This window comes from Tachyglossus aculeatus, chromosome 1 (genome assembly GCF_015852505.1).
Source record: "Tachyglossus aculeatus isolate mTacAcu1 chromosome 1, mTacAcu1.pri, whole genome shotgun sequence".
Taxonomy (NCBI): Eukaryota; Metazoa; Chordata; class Mammalia; order Monotremata; family Tachyglossidae; genus Tachyglossus; species Tachyglossus aculeatus.
In genome coordinates, this window is record NC_052066.1 from 147,499,034 (window position 1) to 147,521,784 (window position 22,751).

The 22,751-nt window shown below is 41.4% G+C and overlaps 1 protein-coding gene across 5 annotated transcripts in view; it reads right to left on the reverse strand.

Annotated features, from left to right (window-relative positions):
• Positions 1–22,751, reverse strand: part of PPP2R5C (protein phosphatase 2 regulatory subunit B'gamma) — a 159,916-nt gene that overhangs the window by 93,674 nt on the left and 43,491 nt on the right. For 2 of the 5 annotated variants that reach the window (XM_038750775.1, XM_038750714.1), the window contains exon 1: positions 14,343–14,521. The exons of the other annotated variants lie outside the window; for them this stretch is intronic. In XM_038750775.1, the coding sequence (XP_038606703.1) occupies positions 14,343–14,436 (94 nt within the window). In that variant the 5' untranslated portion in view covers positions 14,437–14,521. Of the gene's footprint in view, positions 1–14,342; positions 14,522–22,751 lie in introns of those variants that run through there. 5 annotated transcript variants of the gene reach the window in all.

Below are 22,751 nucleotides of genomic sequence, written 5' to 3' on the forward strand. Positions count from 1 at the left end.
GCCTTACTTCAAAAAGCACCACCCACTTGCTGGCAATATTTTTTAATATTCTTATAACTGAAATTACTTTTGGAGTGGTTAGGAGTAAATGTTTGCAGCCCTGTATTTTCCATTATTCTACTGAGTCCAAATATCGAAAAACAGAAGGAGCTACCCAAAACATACTATTTTGACATACCTAGAAAAGACATGAATGGGTGCAGTTGGCTTATTTTACCAAACGATATAGCACATAGGGAAAATACTGAATATTGAAGAAACACTGCTGAGGTTCTACCTAACTGGTATAATTATTTACATGGACAGACTTTTGTATTACTATGGATATCATAGTTGAAGCTGCTAACTGGCCCATAAATTTTTTTCTTCCAGTCATTCAGAACTCTTGATCAACATGCTCCTTTCCAGACTGTAAGCAGGGAACGTGTCTACTAACCTTTTTTTATGGTGTGTGTTAAGCGCTTACTATATGTCAAGCACTATTCTAAGCACTGGGGTAGATACGAGTTAACCAGGTCAGAAACAGTCCCTGTTCCACAAGGAGTTCACAGTTCAAGTAGGAGGGGGAACAGGTACTGAATCTCCATTTCGCAGTTGAAGAAACTGTTATATTGTACTCTCACAAACAATTACTATAATGCTCTACACGAATATGCACTCGGATATCATTGATTGAATGTCTTCTAGTTTTTAATCACAAGATTTTTACATCTCTTCATGAAATTTTAGTATTAAATTATCACAGTTGATTTCCATTTAAGCCTTTTTTTTTAAAAAAAAAAAGGCATTAAAATAATTGGTTAACTAAACCTTCACGTGCACATGCTCTCTCACATACTTAAAAATGATTCTGGTAGTGACTGCTCTCCATGTGAAAAGGTGTTATGGAAAAATCCAAAGCACGATCAACAGACCTTTCCAAATCTACTGCCACATAACACCTGCCCCGGTTTGTGACTGCACCAACTGGCAATCAGCCCAGCACAGTTTAACAATCTGCCACTAAGACTCGATGTCTTCAACGCTTCTGATCAGAAAGTAGTCACCATATTTGAGTGCTAACCATCAGGATGGTCTGCTTTACTTGATTTTCCAACAGTTCACGACTATGCTGCACCACTCTTAGCTCGAGGTTGGATTTCAGAGTGTCTTCCGCCCAACCTGCCTGTAGCTGCACTACCCAGCGGCTGCTTGGATTTCCTGTTGTCACTCATTCTTTGCACATGCCCAGCCCAGTAGAGTTGTGTAGCAGCAGGAATCACTCAATGCTGATAGACTGGCTGCACTGCGCAGGACCTTACTGCTGACGATCCTGTCTTGCCGTTTTCAGGGACGGCTCATGGGTGACGCGGATGAAATTGCTCAACAAGGCAGAAGTCACAAAGTAGAACCAGGCCTCAGAGGTAGTTAGACATTACCCCCATTTTGTAGACCCTCAGTTAGAGCTGGAATTTTTAGCCATGTTGGAGCCACACTCCGCCTGCCAAAGGACATTATGGTTCTTCGTTATTCTGGTTTTTTTTTTTATTTTGTTAACGCATCTGGGAGCAAAATTCAGGGACAGCTTTCGATTCCATATTTCCATGGAAAATTATTTGTGTCAATCAGCATTTTCCTGGTCAATATAAGACCTCTGTTTCCTACAAGTTTATTGCAATCCAGAGAAATGCACTGACTTTGCAAATAGGAGTGGCTTAAAACACTTGTAAGGTTATTCTACATAGAATCAGTCAGAATAAAGATTGTTCTTTGTAAAAAAAAAATACAAACTGGCAACTTGAAATTTTCAATACCGCTGTCTTCATGCAAAACGTATGGAATGACTCCATAAGCAGGAGTCAAAGGTTCCCATTTTTTTTTTTAACTCCTGTTTGAGGCCAACATTTCTAATTCTTCATACTCTTTCCCTGTCATCACTGGCCCATACAATCATTCCATCCAGCCTGGTGCTCCCTAAACCTCATATCTTCTCAACTTCAGAAACTGAGACACTGAGCTACATTCTTGTTACTTCTACTTTGTTAATATAATATAATATACCCTATCCTGCCTTGATTACTGCAACCATCTCCTTGCTGACCACCCTGCCTCTCCCCACTTCAGTTCATACTTCACTCTGCTGCCTGGGTCATTTTTCGACAAAACTGTTCAGTCCACATTTCCCCACTCCATAAGAACCTCCAGTAGTACCCATCTACTTCCACATCAAACAGAAACTCTTTATCACAGGTTTTAAAGCACACATTCACCTTGCCCCCTCTCACTTTACCTAGCCGCTTTCCTACTACAACCCAGTCCGCATACTTCGCTGCCCTAATGCCAACCTACTCACTGCACCTCTCTGAACTACCTGACTTCATATCTGACAATCACTCTCCCCATCTTCAAAGCCTTATTAAAAGCACATCTACTCCAAGAGGCCTTCTTTGACCAAGCCCTCATTTCCTCTTCGCCTACTCCCTTCTGCATCCCCCTTTATTTACCATTCCCTCAACCCCACAGCGCTTATGTACATACCCATAATATATCTGTTCATATTAATATCTGCCTCCCCCGTTAGACCATAAGCTCGTTGTGGGCAGGGAGTGTGTCTACCAACTTTGTTATACTGCACCCTCCCAAACAATAGTATTTTGCACACAGTAAGTACCCAATAAATATGATTGATTAATTCCTAGGAAACTGTCAGTTCAGCCTCCTACAATAAAAAAAAACTTTTGGAAGAATGTGATACAATCATATGCATATTTTGAAAGTTTTATGAAAAGCTTTTAATAGAAAGAAACTTCTTGGAAAAGCATTATCTTTCTCAGACAACATATTTTTCTGAATCTCATTTATCTATCTTGACATTCTTTCTTGGTTTTGCCCTGCACCATGTGTCCAACTCAAGAAGGTACTAAAAATTGAACATGCCAGAGTCATGTTAATATAAAAAGAAACAGGTTATGAATAGAGACTGATGACAAAAATTTGGTGGCAGCAAACAAATACCATAATTATTACTTATTATTATTATTATGACTGAAGTGCTCATTTTATGAAGACAGTGATCACCCTATTTTTCAGATGGAGACCAAGACATAGTAAAGGTTAAGTGATGCTCCCATTTTTTTTCTAAAGTATAAAGAAAATATCAGACCTTTTAACTTCTAATTCAGTGTCCTTTTTTGCACATCACCTACCCACCAAGCTAGAGCTATCTTGGAATCTGCAGAAGCACTACTGGATACTTTCTACAGTAACAATTAACTTTCACATTTCATAAAATAGCTTCACAAAGTAATCAAGTAAATACTATAAATTCATTTATGAACAAAGGTTTTATCCTACCTACAACTATTTCTAGGTTGCATTAATTAAATAAAATTATATCTCTGATTAATAAAATTAAAAAGTAGTTTTCCATTATGCCAAGATGAGGTTGTCCCGAGCATTATGGCTTCTACATGTCCAGTCTAAAAAGTAAAGATCAGGGATTTTCCCAGGGTAGGATGAAAATAGAAGGTGAAGAGAAACTGCTCCAAGAATTTTGGGTTATGTTAACATTAGACCACACAGTTTATGAATAATAATACTTACTACGGTATTTGTTAAGACCTGACCTACGTGCCAGGCACTGTACTAAGCGCTGGGGTGGATACACACAAATCGGGTTGGACACAGTCTCAGTCCCATCTGGGGCTCACAGTCAATCCCCATTTTACATATGAGGTAACTGAGGCACAGAGAAGTCAAGTGATTTGCTCAAGGCCACTCAGCAGATAAGGGGCAGGCAGAGCCAGAATTAGAACCCATGATCTTCTGACTCCCAGGCCTGTGCTCTATCCACGATGCCAGGGATCACAGCGCCTGGCACATAGTAAGCACTTAAATGCCATTTAACAAAAGGGACAGATTTAAATATAAAAAATGCTGAAAATGAAAAAAAAAACCTTCCTCCACAATGATCAGTGATTTCATTTTGAGGCCATTAAATTGCATATAAAACAATCTAAGTTGACAACCGTTATCAATAATGCACAAAGGAGCCTGAAGAATGAAAGAAAGGACAAAACCATTCGTATGAAGGGTTCCATGACAAATTAGAATTTGCTGAACATTGTCCTTGGGGAGCAATAAACATCAAGGTGCCGACAATCGTTTCCTGGGGCTTCAATGAGTCACCAATGAACTGCTGGAAATGATCTGGAAATCGGGGTAAGGCAGCTGATCCTCCACAATCTGGACTGAGGCTGATCCGGAGAGTTGGAGTTCCTATCCCAACTTTACAACTGCGAGAACACCAACTGGTTACTCAGTAAATTGTTGGTTCCCATGCACCAATATGGCACTGGGGCCCAACAGATTATCCAAGAGTCTTATCATTCATTCTATCATATTTATTGAGTGCTTACCGTGTGCAGAGCACTTGCACTAAGTGCTTGGGAAGTACAAGTCGGCAACTTATAGAGATGGTCCCTACTCAACAATGGGCTCACAGTCTAAAAGGGGGAGAATCTCTACGTCAGATTTAATAAATAGCAATAGTTGAACGTAAATTCTGTAAAAACCCTGAATGGGATGTATAGCAAAACTGAAAAGTCTTCAGCATTTTTAGAGCAGCAAATAAAGTCATACTAGTGCAAACTCACAGCTTCTCTACTATGTTTGGAAAAAAGGAACAGAACATGACCATTGGAAAAAACTGGCAATATCATGGCCCATCTTGAAAAAATCCTGATAATCTGCTTGTCCAAATAGCCAATCAGGTTGCTAGGGGAGTCCTGCCTAAACAATTACACAGAGCATATACCTCTCCTACTACAAGGTATGGTATGCTATGCATCATTAGGCATTACAGCTCCGAAGAGCCCCTGGTCTCAATATTTACTGAGCACTTACCGTGTGCAGAGCACTGGTTCTAGTCCTGGCTCGGCCACTTGTCTGCTATGTGACCTTGGGCAAGTCACTTCTCCTCCTCCGCCCAGCCCTACCTCCGCCCCCTTCCCACAGCACTTGTATATTTGTACAGATTTCCCCCTTCTAATCATTCATTCATTCAGTCATATTTATTGAGCACTGTGTTCAGAGCACTGTACTAAGCACTTGGGAAGTACAAGTTGGCAACATATAGAGACGGTCCCTACCCAACAACAGGCTCACAGTCTAGAAGACTGTTGGGTAGGGACCGTCTCTATATGTTGCCAACTTGTACTTCCCAAGCGCTTAGTACAGTGCTCTGCACACAGTAAGCGCTCAATAAATATGTTTGAATGAATGAGTGAATGAATAAGCACTTAGGAGAAAGAGTACAATAACAGCGGGTACCCTAATGATGATAATAATGATGGTATTTGCTAAGCACTTACTATGTGCCAGGCACTGTACTAGGCGCTGGGGTGGATAAAAGCAAATGAGGTTGGACATTCTATGCAACGTGTCCCTGTTATCTGGGCAAGGCCAGGAAGGGAGGGAACTGCATGCCCAGGTCTGTTTTGGTCTCAGTCTGTCAGGTGAAGTATCCTGTGTGGGACAGGTGGGAAATTTGCTGAGAATTACAATTCACAAGATACAAAGAGGCCAGCCAGGCCCCAGGGGGCCACTGAGAAGCTGCATGGAGCAGTGAATACAATCAATCAATCAATCATATTCATACAGCATATTTATACAGAATACAGCATGGCCTGGGGAGCCAGAAGAGCGTCAGTTCTAATCCCGGCTCCGTCACTTTGTCTGCTGTGTGACCTTGGGCAAGTCACTTCACTTCTCTGGGCCTGAGTTACCTCACCTGCAAAATAGGGATTAAGACTGTGAGTCCCAGGTGGGACAAGGACCATGTCCAAGCTGACAAACCTTGTATCTACCCCAGCGCTTAGTTCAGTGCTTGGCACAGAGCAAGTGCTTACAAATACCATCGTGACTATTATTATTAGTACTTTCTAGCAGGGCAGACTAAACTACAGTACTGGAAGTGAGAAGAGGGTGATGAGCTGTTGTACTGGGCAGAGGCTCATGTGCTATTGTTTGCAGGAACCCTCAGCAAACTGATCTTTGAGAATTTTGAGCTCTCTGTCAATGTGCTTAGTAATTTTAAGGTATCAAATATGAATAAATTTTAGAATGAGCCAGATGACTCCTTCCTCCTCCTACCTCCCAGTCTCTCAATGGACAGAGAAAAAAGAAAGACTGAGATAAGGACGTTGAAAGCGGAAACATGGGTGGAAAGATGTGCAAGGCGTCACAGGTCAAAGCCATTTCAAAAATTTCCCATCTTGCTTAAACATAACACCACTGAAAACTGAGCAACAAAGGGAGCAAAGAATAGTTTAACTGTTTAACTCAATTTTAACCTTTTAATTACACAAACCCAGAATTCCATTTTGGAGATCTGATGACCATACAGATTACAATAACCTCATTCATGTTTTTTTTAGTGTAAGGTTGCAGTTTAAAAAACAAAACAAAGAAAAAGCCAAGTCCTTCTATTTGGGGAGGAAATATTTTGTCCACGTGATAGGATGAAAAATACAGATATACTCTCCAAAGTACAAGTCTTGAACAGTCAAGCAGAGCACTGAGAGCTTTATTAGTCAATTAACCAATCAATGGTAGGGGAAGCAGCATGGCTCAGTGGAAAGAGCACGGGCTTTGGAGTTGGAGGTCATGGGTTCAAATCCCAGCTCCAGGAACTGTCAGCTGTGTGACTTTGGGCAAGTCACTTAACTTCTCTGGGCCTCAGTTACCTCATCTGTAAAATGGGGATTAAAACTGTGAGCCCCCCCGTGGGACAACCTGATCACCTTGTAACCTACCCAGCACTTAGAACAGTGCTTTGCACATAGTAAGCGCTTAACAAGTACCATCATCATTATTATTATTATTATTTATTGAGCACTTACCACACGTAAAGCACTCTGCTAAGCGCTTGGGAGAGTACAACAGAATTAGCAGACATGGTCCCTACCTATAAAGAGCTTACAGTCTATTGATGCCTGTCTACTTGTTCTGTTGTCTGTCTCCTCCTTCTACATGTAAGTCTGTTGTTGGGTAGGGATTGTCTCTACCTGTTGCCAAATTGTACTTTCCAAGCGCTTAGCACAGTGTCTGCAAAAGTAAGCCCTCAATGAATGAAAGGGGTAGACAGACATTAACATAAATTTACACTATATAATTTAAAGATATGTACATAAGTGCTGTATGAGAGCTACTGAGAGCTCAGCTCCTCCAGGAGGCCTTCCCAGACTGAGCCCCCTCCTTCCTCTCCTCCTCACCCCCCTCTCCATCTCCCCCGTCTTACCTCCTTCCCTTCCCCACAGCACCTGTATATATGTATATATGTTTGTACATATTTATTACTCTATTTATTTTACTTGTACATATCTATTCCATTTATTTTATTTTGTTAATATTTTGGTTTTGTTCTCTGTCTCCCCCTTCTAGATTGTGAGCCCACTGTTGGGTAGGGACTGTCTCTATATGTTGCCAACTTGTACTTCCCAAGCGCTTAGTACAGTGCTCTGCACACAGTAAGCGCTCAATAAATACGACTGATTGATAAGTGCTGTGGGGTTGGGGGTGTGGCAAATATCACATAATTTCTTCTAGTTACCTACCTTTGGAGAATATATAAAAACCTATGTACAAATTATCTTTAAAGCATTTTTATTTTATGCAATTATGGTTGGCACTCACACAAACAGCTTAACATGTGATTCCTATGATTCTTTGTCAATTCCCCAAATGTCATCTTTGCATTATCACTGGACAGGCCCCAGAAAGTGCAATTGTAGAACTGATTATAAATCTAACTGATCAATCAGTGCAGAGCAGTGTACTGTTTGGGAGTGTACAAGAGAGTCGGCTCCCTGCCCATAACGAGCTTACGGTGATGCAAAAGATGGCTAAATATTCCATGGTTAAAAGATCACAGATAGCAAATGACTACATTTGTCACAACACCCAACTTATAAATGCAGATATTTGAGATGTATAAAGTTATCCTCCCACAATTTATTCCAGATGGCCTAGCTAATTAATTTCTAAAAATTAAATATTTCCTAAGAGTATTTTGAAATTTGAGGCTTCGCAACCTTCCTTCATAACAGTGAAAGTTAATCCCTTAAAGGCATCTATCCTCTGAAGCTTAAAATATAAAATAGAAACATTTACCAAGGAAGCAGCGAGGGCTAGAGGAAAAAGCATGGGCCTGGGAGTCGGAAGGACCTGGTTTAATTTAATTTAATGATGGCAGTTGTTAAGCGCTTACTATGTGCACAGCACTGTTCTAAGCGCTGGGGGGGGTACAAGGTGATCAGGTTGTCCCGCATGGGGCTCACAGTTATCATCCCCATTTTACAGATGAGGTAACTGAGGCTCCGAGAAGTTAAGTGACTTGCCCAAGGTCACACAGCAGACACGTGGTGGAGCCGGCATTCGAACCCATGACCTCTGACTCCAAAGCCCGTGCTCTTTCCACTGAGCCACGCTGTTCTAATCCTGGCTTCACCACTTGTCTGCTTTGTGACCATGGACATGTCACTTCACTTCTCTGTACCTCAGTTACCTCATCTGTAAAATGTGGATTAAGACTATGAGCCCGATGTGGAACATGGACTGTGTCCAGCCTGATTAGCTTCTATCTACCTTAGTTGTTTAGCCTGGCACATAGTAAAGCTTAAATACTATTAAAAAAGAATATTGGTTGGTATACAATCAAGGGTTACTTCAGGAAAAGTAATGTTACATGTCTTTACTGTTGCAATATTTTTTTAAAAAAGGACTAATCAGTACATTTGTTTCCACTACTTTTCCCTCCTTTGAATGGCTTAACAAGGATTTGAGATTTATGAATATAAAGCTAGTTAGCAGGTTTAAAGGCGATGGTGGAAAAATAGGATTTGGGCTTCTTTTGGCAGCAGCTTATCCCCTTTCTGTCAGTGTGTGGTTCAGGGCTGATACTGAAAACTGGAGGGCTATCTTTTGATATCTTCCTCCCTTGAGTTAGAAAATATGGGCAGTGTTCTTCTCAGATGCAAAGGATCAATATTCTTTAGTGTTGATAAATCAACCTGGCCAGAAAAAGGTAAGTTTAAAATCAATGTGGACGTGTGATTGGCAATAAAAATATTTTTGGTCCAACCTCAATAGGGGGCATTTATTGGATCTGAGGAGCCTCATTTGCATTATCTTGGAATTTATGCTTACCCCCGATAAAACCAAGTCTGATGGACTGCACTGTCAGTATAATCAGTGTTAGCAATATTTACACACAAATCATATCAATGGAACTTCACAGAATGTATGATACAGCTCCTTTTACTTTTATTCTAATAATTTGTGTACAACCTCATTTATACTCACATTTACAGCAAACAAGTTATATATTACCATAAACACTCTGAACTGCAGAAAAATGGGGAAGAGGTAAGGAAAATTTCACATCACTAACAGCTATTCTTTGAATATAGCTTTCTAATTTGATATGCTGTATAAAATACTAAACATCTTGGCAGTTTTACTTCTCTGTTGCTACCAAATCTGACATATGGAACTATGTTTACTTTGGAGGAATTCTGCCCTAATCTGATGCTTCACTTCAAAATAAACACACAAAAAAGATATGCCACAATGCAGGTAGAATAAAAACATAAGAGTTGGACTACATTACAATTACTCTCATACTTCCTATTAATATCATTTACTGCAATCAATCATTCATGCAATCAATTTTTTTTAACAGAAGTCATTAAGTACTTATTATTTGCTGCATAATATTACTGTACTAAGCGCTGGGGTAGATACAAGTCAATCAGATTGGGCCAGAGCCCATATCCCACATGTGGCTCAATCCCCATTTTATGTATGAGGTAACAGGCATAGAAAAGTTAAATGACTTATCTGAAATCACACAGCAGGCAAGAGGCAGAGCTGGAATTAGAACCCAGATCCTTCTGACTCCCTGAGCCAAGCTCTACTCATTAAGCCATGCTACGTGCTTACTGTGTGCAGAGCACTGTATTAAGAGCTTGGGAGAGTACAATATAGCTGAGTTGGTAAACACATTTCCTGCCCACAACAAGTTTACAGTCTAGAGGGAGAACACGGCTTTTGCAACAGGGCTTTATTTCACAGCAGTTTCCAACGTAAACACAAAATGGCAATTTCTAAAAACTGTTACTTTATTAGAAATTAATTAGCATATCAGGGATGATAATTTTGCAAGACAAAATTCATAAGAGAAACATTCATACTAAAAGATGGCCATGGCTGTATGAAATCTTTGCTGAGGAAAGACTGCAAATAAAACTGAAGGCTCTAATGAAAGGATACACAAATGTGTAATTACCTAGAGAGCTGTTTGTTACTTTGGTTACTAACATACCTTAAGGAACTTCAAAGAAGGTAAAAGTCTCCCTCAGTCACTTCTGGTTGGGTTCTAATAGTGCAGAAAAGTTCTACTAATGCAAAATTTACAATTATATAGTGTGTGGGAGAGTACACAAGAAAACACAAAGGACTGTATGAGAGGTAGAGTAACCATAGTTGAACTGATAAAATATCAAGGATTAACAGCATTTTCAAAGGAATTTTTTTTTTGCAGGTATAAGTGAAGGGAGATTTTTCCCTTTCCCCAATCTAATTCTCCTGCTCTTGATGTGCTGTTGCTTTAGTCATGAGGGGGGAAAAAGTGCTATCTTTTTTCAGGTAAGGGCTCTCTCTCTCTCTCCCCCCCCTTCCCCCCCTTTTTCCCACCTAGGGTTTAGGATTCTTAACCCTTTTCCAGATGAGCAGGTGATGAGGAACCACATCTAGGGGAAAGATAAAATAGAACTTTTTTTAAAAATGTTCCCATCACATGCCTTTCTGGAGGTAACAAAACACGGAAGGTCACACGGAAGGTGCCTGGCTGCGGCTCTCAATCTTAAAACCTGCCAAGGCACACAAGTTGAGAAGCACTGCTCTATGGTAAACACTGGTCATTTAGAAAGGAGAAGCTGTTTTTAAGCGCTTAGTACAGTGCTTTGCACACAGTAAGCGCTCAAATATGACTGAATAAAAACGGGGTTGACTGCAGGTCAGAGGTGGTCTGAATGCTTTTGCAGAAAAATGATCCAGGCAGCAGAGTGAAGTATGGACTGGAGACTCAGGCAAAGCAGTCAAGCGAGGGGGCGGAAGCAGAAAATCAAGGCAGAATAGGATAAATGCTTGGATTAATGAGGTAACAGTTTGATTTGAAATGAAAGGGTGGATTTCTGTGATGCTGCGAAGGTTGAACAGACCGGACTGAATATGAAGATTGAATGAGAACAGACTGAATATGAAGGCTGAATGAGAGAGATGAGTCGAGGGTAATGCCAAGGTTTCAGGCTTGCGAGACAGGAAGGATGGGAAAGTCAGGGAGAGGGCAGGGTTTGGGTGGGAATATGAGAAATTCTGTTTTAGACATGTTAGGTTTGAGGTGTTGGGGAGACATCAGAGTTGGGATGTCCTGAAGGCAGGAAGAAATAATCTGCAGAAAAGGAGAGAGTACAGGGCTGGAGATGAAGATTTGGAAATCATCCGCAGAGATATGATAGCTGAAGTACACCAAAGAGTAAGCACTGAATACAGTTGACTATTATCGAATAGCTTTGGTTAAAAAATACTTTCCCTCTAGAACGGGTTTAAAACCCACCCCAAAACATCAGAATTGCTGCTCTCATCCTTTTGCCCTTCTCTCTCACTTGCCCTTTCTGAAAATACACACATGGAGCCTATTCAATCCATCATACTGATTGAGTATGCATTGTGTAGAGCACTGTACTAAGCACTTGGGAGAGTACACAGAATTGATAGATACATTACCTAACCACAACAAGTTTACTGTCTAAAAAAAGTACTGAAAACATGGATTTACTTCCTTTGTTGCAGAGTAAGGCACATAATTTTTTAAGTGACCAGGCCAAGAACTAGAAATCCCTAAACCACTCAAATCTAACACAGTCCAAGAAGCTACGTTTCTCTCATACCACGAAATTTGGGTTCACAATCCCATCCCTGGAAAGATTTCCTCAGTCAAATGGACTACCGGAGGGAACAGGGAGAGAATCTTCCAGCTGCTAGAAATGGGGCCAGTAATTGCATGAGGATGTTTAACCATGCATTTTTCATTTCAAATGACACACACACACACACACACACGGCAGCAAAACAAAGAACTTAAAATATAAGCATTAAAAAAAAGCACTTTTAGGATTTTACCAGTCAAAATGAATCCTAACACGTCAAACTATAACATGCTTTCCTTGGATTTTTTTTAATTAAAACATCTTTCACCCATAAAAAGCTGTGGGGCAATAATCTGTTTAGGTTTGGAATTAGAGTAATTTGGGAAATAAATAGGGAATCAGTGTGTTCCAGTGGAACGAGCAAGGGCCTGGGAGTCACACAGCATGGATTCTAATCTTGGCTCCACCACCTGTCTGCTGTGTGACCTTGGGCAAAGCACTTAACTTCTCTGTGCCTCAGTTCCCTCATCTGAAAAATGAGGATTCAATACTTGTGCTCCCCATTAAGACTGAGCGGCCCCATATGGGACTTGATTACCTTGCACCCACCCCACCACTTAGTACAATGCTTGGCACATACTAAGCTCTTGATACCACAATTATGATTATTATTATAATACTACTAATAATAATAATTCAGAATAGTGGTATCTTAAGGACTTCCTACTACTTGAAAGAGCACAAACTGCTCCCATGCAATATGCTTAACACTGCTTTCCTTGCACTGTAAAAACATTAAAGAATTACCATCTGGATTTAAAAAATAATATCAACCAGCATCTTTTTGACCAGTTGGTATTATTTAGAATAACTTCAAAGTTTATTTTCCCTATACCTTAAAAAAACAGTATGATTCAGAAGTACAAAATCTCAAGGCTTACATGCAGGTTACTATAGGGATCCAAAAAATGGTTATTACATATGCACGTACCACAATAATAAATATATAAATTTAACAGAAATTAAAGTCAGATGATCAGCTGCACTTCTTTCCATTTTATGCCAGAATCTAAAACGCCCAGCATTACAATCAAAACTTCGAATATTGGAGGCACACATATTTCCTTCCTTAGCCAACAGTTTGTCATTTTAGCTGTCAATTGCTTTTAGCTTAATGGTACAAGAGTTTTTTTCCAAATGGGAAAACCCCCATTTTGATCCAATCGATACTGTAAAGGCTTCTTTGGGTACACCCTAGGATCTGAAACATCTTGTCCGGCATTTTAGTCATACAGGCTATTAGTCACCTAGAAATCTTCCTCCACCCTCTCTCACTACAGACATTTGAAACAGTCACATTATAAAGTTATATCTTTTCAATTCATCTGGAGCAGTTACAGCTAATACGATTTGTAAAATAATTATAATAAGGTCTAATCTACTTCCTATTCTTCCCTCTCTACACCAACACGTTTTAAAATCTGTATTTGACAAATCTTATACTAAAAACCACATACACTGGCTTACATTACTTCGCTTCTAAACTACAAGTCGTAATCAATTTCCCTTGTTTGTACTGCAGGGTAATTTTTCATGTATTCACCACAAAAACATCAGTGATGACAACAAAGATAAACCAATTAAAATTTACTGTTGCTCACACACACATCTCAACTTGCTGGCATTTCACATTATAAAAGGCCAACGGGAAGGGCAAATTTAGCTTAAAAAACAATGTGCACGAAATTTGGCGATCCCACTCCACTCAGTTAAGTCTGCACTTCAGTTAAAATATTTTAGAAATTATGCACACCGAAGTTCAATATCTGAAAATACAGGACTACTCGATCGTTTTCGTTGCAAAAAAGAAAAAAAAATCAGAAGAAAACCTTTTCTAAAAACAAAAGCTCATTTTAAAATGGCAATTCCTCTGAAATTATCTTAGAGAATGTTTTCCTGGGAAAAGCAAGGGGACGAATGTAGAAAATATATTCTAGACTTTGCCTACTGATAACTTAGCTGAGGCCTGCCCACCCCCACTACCTTACTGGGTTAGTGACTTCACATCCTTTGACATCAGCAAGGCTTGAAAGGGGGATGGGGGGAGAGAGGGCAGAAAGCAGGAAAACCTGCTTTTAACTATGCCTGCGATGCTTCCTTGAATTCTAAAATTCTCTCAGTAGCACTTCAAACCCCAAACTCACGCTCCACCTCCCCTCCCCACCCTCTAATTCTGTAAGGTTTGCAAGCAAAACGCAAGTGGGCTCTGCTAAAAAAAGGACTTCCTGCTTTCCTTATCTGAGCAGCACAATAGCCATTTATTAACCAGCCCCTAGAAAGGTTGCGATTTCACCGAAACACCCAATAACTCACCTCTGATGTGCAAGAGGGCCACGGGCTGGAAAGGCCCATTGGAATTGGCTGCATCCACCACCATCCTGCTGCCAGCTTTATTACATGTCAACATCTAGGCTTCAGCAGGGAAGGCAATGGACTCCTTAAGGCAAGAAACCAGCCTCCATTTTAGTTTAAAAAAAAAAGAAAAAAAAAGAGACAAACTAGAGCTCTCTGCAGCTGGAGGGAACTGGCTGCTCGGTGATGTCAGCAGGCAGGGCCCAACCTGATTGGCCCGGAGCTGCAACTTCAAATGACACTAAAAAGCTGCAAATGGAAAGGGCTTTTCTGTTTGGCTGTCAGTGGGCGCTGGAAAGCTTGGACATTTTTCGGCTTTGTGCGGTCTCCATTTGTCGGGAACTTTGGGGCAGAGAGGCTGGCTCTTAGCAAACGGAAGCACGGGCTATAAACTTCCACTGGGCCAACCCAGGAGGCTGGGAAAATGGTTGCAAACTTTCCACTGCAAGGTTATCCGGGCCAACAGGCAACCCCCAAAAAAAAAACCAAACAAAAAAAAAAACCCAACAAAAAAACAAAACCAAAACCGCAGCCTTTTTCAGGTACGTGGTAGTCGAATCGCTTTCACACTGGCATTGGGACTTAAAAATCTATCCAGACTGTCAGAAATAGTCTCTTTTACAGTCAATTGTCGTTAAAAATCGCACTTCGGATCCTCATTAAAATGGGACAGGTTTATTCACTTACTAAAAGGCCACTGATTTTTCAAAAGTTTTCCGGTGGCCTTTGCCAAACTATTCTTTGGGTTACACGTAAGGTTCTGATAAATTTTTACCATTCCGAATTTTAGGGGGGTGGGGGGGGGCTAAACTATCACTGATAGGCATACTACCCTGCCTTCTAGTTGCTGATGTAATAGACAAAAAAAACCCTTACCATGACTTGAGGTGAATTTTTTATTTAAAACTTCAAAACATAGGGTATATTCACCAAGTTCTTTTTTCCTGAAAAAATTAAAATTCTTCTGTTTGACTAATAATGTCAAATGCTGTAACTCTTATTTCCTATTATTAAAACACCAAAGTGTTACTTGTAGAAACGCAACGGCCTCTTGAGGAAGATCCAATAGGCTTTGAATCTCCATAGATTCAGGTGCTCTTGGTCAGTCCCTGTCACTGGCCTCTGGCACAGATGGGGTAGGGGTTGGGGGTTGCCCCAAATAGGAACCTCCCCAGTGCCCTCTGGAAACTAGTCTCTATGATTATGATTATAGTACTTGTTAGACTGCACCACTATCCCAGAAAGAAAATGAAGAAGCATCATGGGAAATTAACAAATACCACAATTATGGGAAACTCTGACCAAGGCCCAGGCAGTCTCCAACAGTCTTTTCTGTCTTGGTAATCAATCATATTTACTGAGCACTTACTGTGTGCAGAGCACTATACTATGTGCTTGGGAAAATACAGTACAACAGAGTTGGTAGACATGTTCCCTGCCCACAAGGAGTTAACAATGGATGGGGGGGCAGGGGGAGACAGACACTAGTATAAACTATGGCTATATACATAAAGGCTGTGGGTCTGAGGGAGGGGGTGAATGAAGGATGCAAGTGCAAGGGTGATGCAGAAAGGAGTGGGAGAAGAGGAAATGAGGGCTTAGTCAAGGAATGCCTCTTGGAGGAGGCGTCCCTTCGGTGTGGTACCTCTGTGGGAGGCAGCGACCCCAGAGGAAGCAGTATGCAACTAGTGCCAACTCTACTTCCCTCTCTGACCATCATCTTCAACCACAAAAATAATAATAATAATAATGGCATTTATTAAGGGCTTACTATTCCACTAGAGTGTAAGCTCCTTGAAGACAGACATTGTCATCATTATAATTATGCTATTTGTTAAGCACATACTATGTACCAATCACTGTTCTAAATGCTGGGAAGATATGTTAATCAGGTTGGGCACAGTCACTGTGAGCCCCATGTAGGGTCTAAGGGTCTGCCAACTGTACTTATTGTACTAAATGTGCTAAATGCTAGGCTAGACATGACATAATCAGATTTCTTTTATGGTATGTTAGTTGCTTATTATGTGCCAGGCACTGTACTAAGTGCTGTGGTAAATATAAACTAATCAGGTGGGACATAGTCCATATCCCATATTGGGCTCACAGATTTAATCCCCTTTTTACAGATGGAGTACTGAGGCACAGAGAAGTGACTTGCCCAAGATCACACAGCAGACAAGTGGTGGAAGTTGGGATTAGAATCCAGGTACTTCTGAATCCCAGGCCTGTGCTCTTTCCAATAAGCCATGCTGCTTTTCTTATTGGACATAGTCATAGTAATAATAAATAATAATGACGGCATTTATTAAGCACTTACTATGTGCAAAGCACTGTTCTAAGCGCTGGGGAGGTTACAAGATGATCAGGTTGTCCCACGGGAGGGCTCACAGTCAGTCCCCATTTTACAGATGAGGTAACTGAGGTACAAAGAAGTTAAGTGACTTGCCCAAAGTCACAAAGCTGACAATTGGTGGAGTCAGCATTTGAACCCATGACCACTGACTCGAAAGCCCATGCTCTTTCCACTGAACCACGCTGCTTCTCCAAGTCATGTCCACAGGGCTCCCAATTGAAGGAGGGAGAACAGGTTAATCCCTGTTTAATCCCTATTTTACAGGTGGGAGTACTGAGGCCCAAAGAGGTTGAGAGACCCAAGGACATATAGCAGAGAAGGGACTAGAACTCAGGTCTCCTGACTTTTAAACCTGAGCTCTTTCAACGAGATCACGATGCCTCGACTGCTCATTTCTGATGGCTCCTCCTTTGCTTTCAAACCCACTCCTCTCCCCTATCCTAAAAAATCCCCCCTAATCCAGTTGCACAATTTGGCTATCACCTCATCTCCTTCCTACAATTTCTGTCCATCCTCCTTGAATGGACTGTTTACACTCTCTGCTTCTACTTCCTCTCCTCCAACTCCTTGACATTCTACAATCCAGCCACTTCAAGTGCTCTCTCTAAGGTCACCAATGACATACTTTTAAAAAAATATATATTTGTTAAACACTATGTGTCAAACACTATTCTAAGCACTGGGGTAGATACAAGTGAATTAGGTTGGACATAGTCCCTGTCCTGCATGGGGCTCAGTCTAAACAGGAGGGAGAACATGAGAACTAAGGCTTAGAAAAGTCAAATGACTTCAAGGTCACACAGCAAGGATTTGGCAGAGCCGGAATTAGAACCCAGGTCCTGTGATGCTCAGGCCCACTAGGCCACGCTGCTTCTTGCCAGATAAAACAGATTCTACTCTGTCCTTAACCTTCTTGATCTCGTGATGGTCTCTGACACTATGGATCACTTCTCTTGGAAACATTTCATCTTGGTTCCTCTGACAGTCTTCTCCAAGTCCTCCTCCTAGTTCTCTGACGTCTTTCTCAATCTCTAGGAGCACGGGTCTGGGAATCACAGCCTGGGTTTAATCCCAGCTCTGTCAGTTGCCTGCTGTGTGACCTTGAGGAAAATGGGAATTCAACACCTGTATTCCTCTTAGATGTGGGCCCCACACTGGACGGGGACTTTATCCGATCTGCTTATCCTGTACCTAGCCCATCGCTTAGTACAGCCATTAGCACCTAGTAAGCACTTAAGTATCATTTTTATTGACAATATTATTATTTTAATAGCTTCCTCAGCTTTCCACCCACTAACTGTGGGTGGAGCTCAGGACTTGGTTCTGAATCTACACCGACTCCCCGGGGTAACTCATGTACTTTCAAAACTTCAACTGCCACCTCTACTTGACTAACTCCTAAGTTTCCCCCAATAGCCCAGATTCACTCATTCATTCAGTCAACCATATTTATTGAGCACTTACTGAGTGCAGAACACTGTACTAAGCACTTGGGAAGTACAGTTCAGTAACAGAGACAGTCCATGCCCACATGGGCTCACAGTCTAGAAGGGGGGAGACAGACATCAAAACAAGGAAAAAGGCATCAGTAGCACCATTAAAAATAAACAGAATTATAGATGTATACACATCATTATAAAAATAAATAGAATTATAATTAAATCTCACATCTCCTCTTGCCTTGAGGACATTTCTCTAGGGATGTTCTGCTGGCATCTCAAGCTCAACATTTTTAAGACTGAGCTTCTCTTTCATATCCTCTCCAAGTAACTTTGCCTTCACAATCAAGTGATTGTTTCTATTTCCTATTTCCTATTTTCTATTTCCTCACATCCTATTTCCAGGCTCTCTTAATCTCAGTATTCAATCTAATACCAAATCCTGTCACTTCCTCCCTAACAATATTTACAAAACCCACCCCTTCTCCACTCAAAGTGCCACCACACTGACCCAAACATGTGTTGTACCCTGACTCAACTACTGCATCAGCCTCCTCGAAAATCTCCTAGCTGCCAGACTCTCCCCTTTACAGTCCATATTTCACTCTGCTGCCCGGACCACTTTTCTAATACATTATTTTGCACTCATGTCCCCACTACTCAAACCTGATTAGCTTATATCTACCCCAGTGCTTAGTACAGTGCCTGGCACATAGTAAGTACTTTTTATACTATCTGTTAAGCACTTACTTTGTGCTAGGCACTGTTCTAAACACTGGAGTGATACAAGCTAATCAGGTTGGACACAATCCATGTCCCTCATGGGGCTCACAGTCGTAATCCCTGTTTTACAGATGAGGTGACTGAGGCACAGAGAAGTTAAGTGATTTGCTCAACATCACTCAGCAGATAAGTGGAGAGGCCAGGATTAGAACCAAGGTCCTATAAAAAAAAAACCCAAAACATGAGGATTTTTTTTATTTTGACTACTCTAGTTGTAAATATTTTTATGTTTGTCTCTCCTTTTACAGTGTAGTGTCCTAGTGGGCTGGCAATGTGCCACTTTTGTTATTCTCCACTTCCCAAGTACCTAGTACAGTGCATCATAACAAATGGGTGCTCAATAATTGCTGCTACTACTATTTCCAGGATGCTGGAGGGACAGATGGTAAATGACTCTGAGTTCATTAATTCTATGTCCATGATATATATACCTCACTAATGTTCTCTTGGTCCCTATTGTTGACTTTGCTTGTAACTATTCAGGAGGGACAAAGTAAATTTTCTACAATAAATTTTTTTTAAAAATAAGCTTGTCCCCAAACTATGTGGCCTCTAACATGTGTGAGACTTTTAGCTTTTTTCCTCATAGTATAATTGCAACCAAAAAGTTAGAGATTATTATTTCTCTAATCAAAATTTGGAAAACTTCTGACAAAACCATTTACTGATATTTATAAGCAAAATCTAATTCACCACTTCATTTCAGGAAAGATGAGACACCAGAGTGAGAATATTACAAATTTTAGGGACTATGAAGTTTATAATTGGACATAATTATCTGGAGGACTTGATTTCAATCTATTTTAATTTTTTGCTAGTAAAAACTGCATTTTTAAAGAGCTATTTTAAGAAAATGAGTTAACCCAGTATCCCCCAAGCTGAAAAAAGCTTTGACTCATACAAGGGACAGACATTTATTGATGCTTCTGATGTTTCTCCAGTATGTGGTCAGGATATGGGCTAGAGGAAGCAGTCGTGAGTATTTGATAATTAGGCATAAGGGTTTTGAAATTAAATCAAACACCTTGTTTTAGAAAGTTGCCCTTTTCTGTTGAGTTCAGACAATCAGAAATGGACAATTCCTTTTCCTTATTTCAGAAAAAAAGAGAGTTAAAGAAGCTTGGATGATCATAATGATCTTCCATTCATTCATTCAATTGTATTTATTGAGCACTTACTGTGTGCACAGCACTGTACTAAGCACTTGGAAAGTACGTCGGCAACATATAGAAACGGTCCCTACCCAACAACGGGCTCACAGTCTAGAAGAGGGAGACAGAAAACAAAACAAAACATGAAGACAGGTGTCAAAACCGTCAGAATAAATAGAATTATAGCTATATGCACATCATTAATAGAAATAAAGTAATAAATATGTACAAATATATACAAGTGCTGTGGGGAGGGCAAGGAGGCAGGGAAGAGTGTAGGGGATGGGGAGGAGGAGAGGAAAAAGGGGTCTCAGTCTGGGAAGGCCTCCTGGAGGAGGTGAGCTCCCAGTAGGGCTTTGATGAGAGGAAGAGAGTTAGTTTGGCGGATGTGTGGAGGGAGGGCATTCCAGGCCATGGGTCAACGGTGGGACAGGTGAGAACGAAGCACAGTGAGGAGGTTAGCGGTGGCAGAGGAGTGGAGTGTGCGGGCTGGGCTGTAGAAGGAGAGAGGGAGGTGAGGTAGGAGGGGGCGAGGTGATGGTGAGCCTTGAAGCCGAGAGTGAGGAGTTTTTGCTTGATTCGTAGGTTGACAGGCAACCAACCAATGGAGACTTTTGAGGAGGGGAGCGTTATGCCCAGAGAATTTCTGTACAAGGATAATCCGGGCAGCAGAGTGAAGTATAGACTGAAGCAGAGTGAGACAGGAGGATGGGAGATCAGAAAGGTGGCTGATGCAGTAATCCAGTCGGGATAGGATGAGAGACAGAACCAGCAAGGTAGCAGTTTGGATGGAGAGGAAAGGGCAGATCTTGGCCATGTTCTGGAGGTGAGACTGGCAGGTTTTGGTGACAGCCTGGATGTGTGAGGTGAATGAGAGAGTGGAGTCGAAGATGACACCAAGTTTGCGGGCTTGTGAGACGGGAAGGATGGTAGTGCCGTCTACAGTGACAGGAAAGTCAGGGAGAGGACAGGGTTTGGGAGGGAAGATAAGGAGCTCAGTCTTGGACATGTTGAGTTTTAGATGGCGGGCAGACATCCAGATGGAGATATCCTGAAGGCAGGAGGAGATACGAGCCTGGAGGGAGGGAGAGAGAGTAGGGGTGGAGATGTAGATTTGGGTGTCATCAGCGTAGAGATGATAGTTGAAGCCATGGGAGCAAATGAGTTCACCAAGGGAGTGAGTGTAGATAGAGAACAGAAGGGGACCAAGAACTGACCCTTGAGGAACCCCTACAGTAAGAGGATGGGAGGGGGAGGAGGAGCCAGCAAAGGAGACTGAGAATGAACTGAGAATGAACTTCCAAACTTGAGAATCCAGATCCGGAAGCATGAGATGGTCTTTGCTAATATTTTTCCTAGATGGACCACATGAAGCTCCTGGTCAAACCAGTAGAAGCCTAGTGGAAAGAGATTGCAGGGCCTAGTGGAAAGAGCATGGGCCTTGGAATCAGAGGAACTGGGTCCTAATCCCGGCTCCACCAGTTGTTTGCTGTGCAACCCTGGACAAGTCACTTAGGTTCTCTTTGTCTCAGTTACCTCATCTGTAAAATGGGGATTAAGATTGTGAGCCTCATGTGGGATGTGGACTGTGTCCAACCTATCTTGGTTCTACCCCAGCACTTAGTATGGTTCCTGGCACGTAGTAAGTGCTTAATATATAAAAAGAATTATTAGAGTCTGAGGGGCAGGAAATCCCCAAATCTGAAGTGTAATGTCATTCCTAGGCAGAGATCTACTTCCTAGAATCCTATGGGGTCTATAACTGGCGAGGCTGAATTCATTTCAGCAGGGTGGGGTTGTAAAGGCACATTGTGTTTTGCATGTGTCCCTTCTAATCCCAGCAGGCACATTGGGTGTATGCGTGCACCTTTGCATACATAGCAGAGATGCATTGCCAGACTCTCTGAGGTCTGAAATTTCCCCCGCTCCCTCCTCCCTCTCTCAAGCCAGCTGATGAGAAGTTCAAGGAGTTCCGAAATGGAGATGTAGGAGGAGTGCACATGAGAGACGTGCCTTCATTTAGCCTTATGGAGGGTTATCACCTCTGGTGGGGATGAGTCTTCTTCAAAGGAACAGAAAGGAGTCAGTGGCCTTTCCAACGCAGCCACTCACAGATTTATCCAAACCTGTGTCCTCCCCTGTTCCAAAGAGTTATTTTAAGCACGATTACGTTCTAGGGGAATGACAAAGCAGGCTGCTAATGACAATCACATTTTGACATTTCCAAGGAGAGAATAGTTACAATATATAGATTAATACTTAAGTGAACATTAATAAACCCTCTGGGTTGCTTTTAAAAAAAAGACTCTAAGATGAACGAGAATTAAATTTAGTTCAGTGTGAGATCATTAATATTAGGGGGGGTGTTTGGGAAATGTGGGTATTGACAATCCTTTGTCCCACAGGCAATGCCAGAAGGAATTGGATTGCCTGAATTTTCCATTTTTGACTCTCAAAATCCTCAAAGAAGCTATATACCCCTCTGGCTTGCCTCAGAGATCAATTATAGTTTCGAGAGGTTTCCTCGGTGTCACCTAGAGCTAGCCTTATCAGAAGAAAGGATAGGATTACCTCAGAGATCCTGTAATATAGCCAGTCCACCAGTATCAGAGTGAAATTCAGCTGGAATCGAGACGTGTAG